This window comes from Meles meles, chromosome 9 (genome assembly GCF_922984935.1).
Source record: "Meles meles chromosome 9, mMelMel3.1 paternal haplotype, whole genome shotgun sequence".
In the NCBI taxonomy this organism is placed as follows: domain Eukaryota; kingdom Metazoa; phylum Chordata; class Mammalia; order Carnivora; family Mustelidae; genus Meles; species Meles meles.
Window position 1 is genome coordinate 25617767 of NC_060074.1, and position 6000 is coordinate 25623766.

Sequence of the window (6000 nt, forward strand, 5' to 3'; positions counted from 1 at the left end):
TTATAGAATCTGCAAACTGGAGGGAGTCTTAGAAAGCACTTACTCCAGCTTCCTCATTTTACAGATGAGGACACTAGACTTACAGGAAAATTACACGAATTGCTTCTCCATAGGAACTATGCGAACTAGTGTCTTGTTAGGCCAAGAAACACTGTCTGATCTGACCCTTTCTTAACTCTTTGCCCACCTGACTCACTTTCCTTTATTCTACAGTACCTTTTAGCATATTGTGATTAGCACATTCCACCTGTCTTTGTCTATGAAAATCTTTCCAAGACGGCATTCAGCTTTCCTCTACTGGCAAATCCAAGTACTCTTCCCTGCATCTCGTTGGCCCTCATGATAATTCTCCCCGAACTCTGTGTGCATTTTATCCTTTATAGTTAAGCACTTGCTCCTTAAGGGTGGAAAATGTCTCACCACAGCATCACTAATGTAGTGCCTCAGTGATCGCTTGAGGTCCTAATGAAGAATCAGCATCAGAGCAAGCCAAAGGAGTAATCATCCCATTTAAGGATCATTGGCCTATTAAAATGCTTCTGAACATTCAAAACTAATGAAAGCAAAAGCTTAACGCGAGGGTCAGGAAATCTATCCTGTATTTTACAAACATTCATACAGCACTTAGAACATAATAGGCACTGCTCTAAGTATCTTATAAATATTAACTCACTTAATTCCCGTAACAACCTTATAAGATAGAAACTATTACTAATTCATTTTGCAAATGAGAAAAAGCATACAAAGATAAAATAATTTATCCAAAATCACTGAGCAACGATTTGAAGCCAGTGTTCAAAATCAATGCTCTTAAAATCTAAGCTATGAAATAAACAAAAACAATCCTGACTGCCTTTAAAATGACAAAAGATGGGGCGCCTGGGTGGCTCAGGGGGTTAAAGCCTCTGCCTTCGGCTCAGGTCATGGTCCCAGGGTCCAGGGGGTTAAAGCCTCTGCCTTTGGCCCAGGGTCCTGGGATCGAGCCCCGCATCGGGCTCTCTGCTCTGTGGAGAGCCTGCTTCCTCCTCTCTCTCTGCTTGCCTCTCTGCCTACTTGTGATCTCTGTCAAATAAATAAATAAAATATTTTTTAAAAAAATAAAATGACAAAAGATGATTTAGAAAAATAAAATCACCTACCCTAAAAAAAAAATCAAAAGATCACTTTTTTACTTTTTACCAGAAGTTGATTTAAAACGTGCTAGAACTCCAAATTACATTGTAGTAGAGATCAAAGCCCCCCGCCCAATGGCAAGAGGTACCTAATTATTTTAATTCACAAAACAGTGTCATATGACACTTGGGCTTTTAACACTACAGCTCCTATTATTTTTTCCTACTTCCATTATTACTAATTACGCTTTCTGTCAGCTTCTCAAATGATATGTTCTTCCTGTCTCATTTTTCCAAATCTTTAAATAGCTTCTATCTGGTTGTAAGGCTTGGACCTAACACAAATGTCACATCTGGCCTCTTGAAAAATGCCATCCGCTTCACCTTGGAGCCACACTTATGTTAAAGGTCAAGAAAGGATGCCCTGTAATGTAGCCAATCCACTCTCACCCACAAGTAATGCTTCCTGCAAAATAGATCCAATATGCTACACGAGACAGGTGACACCTGGGAACACAATATAGATGACAGCTGCAAGCTGAACGTGAGGGTAATCGGGGTAATCACCAGCCCACTGGGTAGAACTTTTAAAAGGGAATACTGACACACAATTTCAAATAATACGACACTGCTATGAATGGTGGGTAGCAAAAGCAAGAAGCAGACCGTCCAGAATTGCTCCTTTCAAGCAATGATATCAGGCGGATCCTAGGAAAAGGCAGCGGAGGAAAGAATGGGTTTGGGGTCTTTTTGTTTTTTTCCTATGGGTAAGGAGAAACTGCCACACTTTATTCACTACGAACAGTGTCAAAACAGACAGAGACATGGAGAAGAATGCAAAATCACTTCTAAATATTAAGTCTCAATAATTAATAAAATAAATATTAAGTCTCATGTGATATAAAATTTACACTGAGAAGGATCTTTAAACTTCAGACATTCTACTCATTTTAAGAGGTTGGCAAACCATAGCCTATGCACCAAATCTAGTCAGTAGACTGTCTTTGTACAGCATTGAGCTAAGAATGCTTTTTGGGTTTGTTGTGTTTAAAGATTTGATTTATTTGAGAGAGAGAGCACGTGTGTGCAAGAGATCAAGAGCGGGGGCATGGGGGGAGGCAGAGGGAGAGGGAGCAGCAGACTCCCTGCTGAGCAGGGAGCCCTATGCAGGGCTCCATCCCAGGACGCTGGGATCATGACCTGAACCAAAGGCAGAGCCTTAACAGACTGAACCACCCCATCCACATGCCCCTGGTTTTTTTGTTGTTACTGTTGTTGTTTTAAAGATGTTATTTATTTGAGAAAGAGAGAGCATGAGAGGGGAGAAGGTCAGAGGGAGAAGCAGACTCCCCGAAGAACTGGGATCCTGATGTGGGACTCGATCCGGGAACCCCAGGATCATGACCTGAGCCGGAAGCAGTGGCTTAACCAACTGAGCCACCCAGTTATCCCCGTGTCTCTGTTTTTAAGGGCTGTAAAAAACCAGAAAGAATAGGAACAGAAACCGTGGCCTGCAAAGCCTAAAACAATTACTGAAAGACTCTTTACAGAACAAATTTGCAGAGCCCTAGGTTAAAAAATGCAAAGAAACAGGTGAGTGTAGTGATTCCATCAGTGGTTCATATATTAATGTTTTAAGAAAAATCACTGGAGTTCACTATTATTCTCCAGCCAACAGAATGAACTGTATTCAAAGTCTGCACCTATTTAAAGTCTGATGTCCACTTTCAGGCCTTTGGCTCTTATTGTCTTCTCACTTCAGTTAGAAACTGGAAAAATATGTGGAAGGGGATAAAAAGTGAAATTGGCTGTATTCGATTTTAGGACAACCTGTAGATTATTCTTATAAATCACATACTTTGTCTTCCCCGAACCATTCAGGAAACAGGCTATACCTCTTTGTATTTTTTTTTTTAAAGATTTTATTTATTTATCTGACAGAGAGATCACAAGTAGGCAGAGAGGCAGGCAGAGAGAGAGGAGGAAGCAGGCTCCCTGCGGAGCAGAGAGCCCGATGCGGGACTCGATCCCAGGACCCTGAGATCATGACCTGAGCCGAAGGCAGCGGCTTAATCCACTGAGCCATCCAGGCGCCCCCCTCTTTGTATTTTTATAAGACAGTTATTATTCATCACTTATCCCATGACAACCACCATACTCAACCCGTCACATGTATAATTTCATTTCGTTTCTTCCCTCCCACAGAAGGTTAGTGTCCTAAGGATTAAGGTTTTTGTCTTTGTTCACTAACGAAGCCCTAAGGCCAAAAGAGCACTTTGCAGGGGCACAATAATCTTTTTTTCTTAAGAGTTTATTTATTTATTTGACAGACAGAGATCACAAGTAGGCAGAGAGAGAGGGGAAAGCAGGCACCCTGCTGAGCAGAGAGCCTGATGCGGGGCTAGATCCTAGGACCCTGAGATCATGACCTGAGCCGAAGGCAGAGGCTTTAACCCACTGAGCCACCCAGGCGCCCCGAATATCTTTTATTATTAAGGAAGACTCATAGGTAGATGAGTTGAGCACTATTATCACTCAGATGGGGAACTGAGGCAACGAATTTGACCTGGGCCATTGTGTCAAAGCTGGAACCTGAACTCAGGCAGCCTGACTCTCCAGCCTGGGTGAAGCACTATAATACTGGCCGCCCTAATGTCTTCCATACAGAAACCCCACGTGAATGTCTAACTTTTGTTAAACTATGAAGGTGTGATTATAACTGCTTCATTATAGCAACTAGCAGAGCCAGTTTTAAATTTCTTATTCTCAAATGGATGACCTGTGTTATGAAAAAACATACACAAGTCAGAATGTCTCCATGTGTTCTAGCAAAAGTGCCACTTTTCTAAGGGGTGCAATGATTTTTTGAAGTTTTATAAAACAAAATATAAGTGCAAAAGGTCTGTAACAGTTAAGTGTATTTCTTGTTGCTGTTGTTGTTAAGGTTTATTAATTGAGAAAAAAGAGTGCGAGCAGGGGAAGGGACAGAGGGACAGGGAGAGAGAATTTCAGACTCCCTACCCAGGGCTAGATCTCAGGACCCTGAGATTACTGATACCAGCCAAAATCAAGAGTCCCACCCTTACCCTACTGAGCCACCCAGGGGCCCCACAGTGAAGTCCATTTCATGTTTAAAGAAAAAGCTGCGGTGTTACTTGTACTTTATGGATATCAAATTTCTGCAGGTTGGAAATCAGGGGAAACAAACACAAATCAAAAGAAAGTCCAAAAAAGAAATACAGTCAGGACAGCTACACGCAGGCAAAAAACCTGCCTGAGTGATACTGATGCAGAAATACTGAGCTGTACACACAGCAGGCCCTCACTCAATGCTTTTGGAAGAAATGAAAAAGGTGACAAGTCCTTTTTGCGTTTTATAAGCCTCCTTGGTGTGTACGGTACGAAAAGCTATAGGACAAGAAGCATGGAGTACCAGTCATGAAAATGATGCCTCCAGATATAATGAAAACCTGGAAATGAGAAGAGTCCCATGGTGCAACAGCATGAAGGAAAATAAGTAACAAAAAATGATAATAAACAGCATCTGTAAGAGCTGGAACCCCGAGCCGTCCAGGCTTTTGACTAAACCAAGGAGATGAGAAACTGAATGAGAAATGGAAGGGCGGCGTCATCACACTGCTATCTTCAATCTACCTCCCACGACGGTACCAAAATTCTCTCCAGAAATTGCTGCTACGGAGAAACGGTCAAGGAGCCAGCTCAGCCACGAGCAACACAAGCGGCCTCCCACTCAGCAGCGCTCGGTAGAGGTGCAGCGATTACTCCGGTCGGGAGGCATCCCGGGCCGGGTAGGAAGCGCGGACGCCTCAGCGCCCCCCCAGCCCAGCCCCAACAATTCAAACCCCGGAGGCGGGGCCTGCGATCTGCATCTTTAGCCACACCCCCAGACGCGTCTCCGGCCCGCTCAAGTTCGAAAACTACCATCTTAGTTGGGTTTGGTGAAGAAAAGGCAAGAAAGCCGCGCGGAAAGACTGTGAATGGGGCGGGGGGGCGGGGGGAGACCAGGGAGGGGATAACTAACAGCAGATCCCAGGGAAGGTACTGACTCTGCTCGCCGGCCGACTGCCCGACGGCAATGGGAAGAGGGATCCCGGGGGTTGAAAAGATCCCCGCCCCCTCCCCCGAGACGGGGGCGACCCCCGCCCCCCACCCTCGCAGCCACCCGCCGGAGGGTCCGTCTTTACCAACGCGAGCAGCGCAGCAGCTTCTCCAGCCGGTCGAGCGCTGCGCGGCTGTGGGCCCAGGCCCCGCGGCCCTCCGGCTCCATGCTGGGCGCTGGACCAGGCTCGTTCCCGGAGCGGACCCTCGGCTGCCGGTTCCCCGGCATCGCCCCGCCTTCCCGGCAAGGGCACTTCCCAGGGCTGGAACCGCGGCAGCCTCGGGCAACGACCGAGATGCCGCCGGCCTGCGACCCGACCCCGGCCCGAGCGGTCCCCGAGTTTGGGCCGGCTGAACGCTGGGGAGGGGGGCGGGGCCCAAGGGGCGGGGCCGCGGAAACGCGCCAAAAGCCGCGGCGCGCGGGACCGGGAGGGGTGGGGCCTGCGGTTGGCGGGAAAGGGGGCGGGTCCAGACCGCCCCGAGGGGTGAAAATGAGAGAAAAAAGCAAGTCCTTGACTTTCCTGAACCCTTGGCTCTAGGGACCGTCGGCAAGGATTAAGGGATGGAAAGTCACAAACCGAGGAATTTTTGGTTGAGAGTCATCTCTAAGGAGTGCTGTTTCGGCTATCGGAAAGCTTGGAAAAGTTTTGATCATGACCCTGAATGTGCCGCCTTCTTCTAAAAAAGTAACTTTCTCCTCCCTTCCACCTTTTCCAGGCTTTTTGTTTTGTTAAAGTTATGTCTACCCTCCACATAAGAATCCTTCATT

General features: G+C 46.3%; 1 protein-coding gene across 1 annotated transcript in view; it reads right to left on the bottom strand.

Annotated features, from left to right (window-relative positions):
* Positions 1 to 5572, bottom strand: part of BARD1 (BRCA1 associated RING domain 1) — a 79825-nt gene extending 74253 nt beyond the window's left edge. Inside the window, exon 1 of the mRNA XM_046018028.1 lies at positions 5318 to 5572. Coding sequence (XP_045873984.1) covers positions 5318 to 5460 — 143 coding nt within the window. The 5' untranslated portion in view covers positions 5461 to 5572. The remainder of the gene's footprint in view (positions 1 to 5317) is intronic.
* Positions 5573 to 6000: the final 428 nt, after the last annotated feature.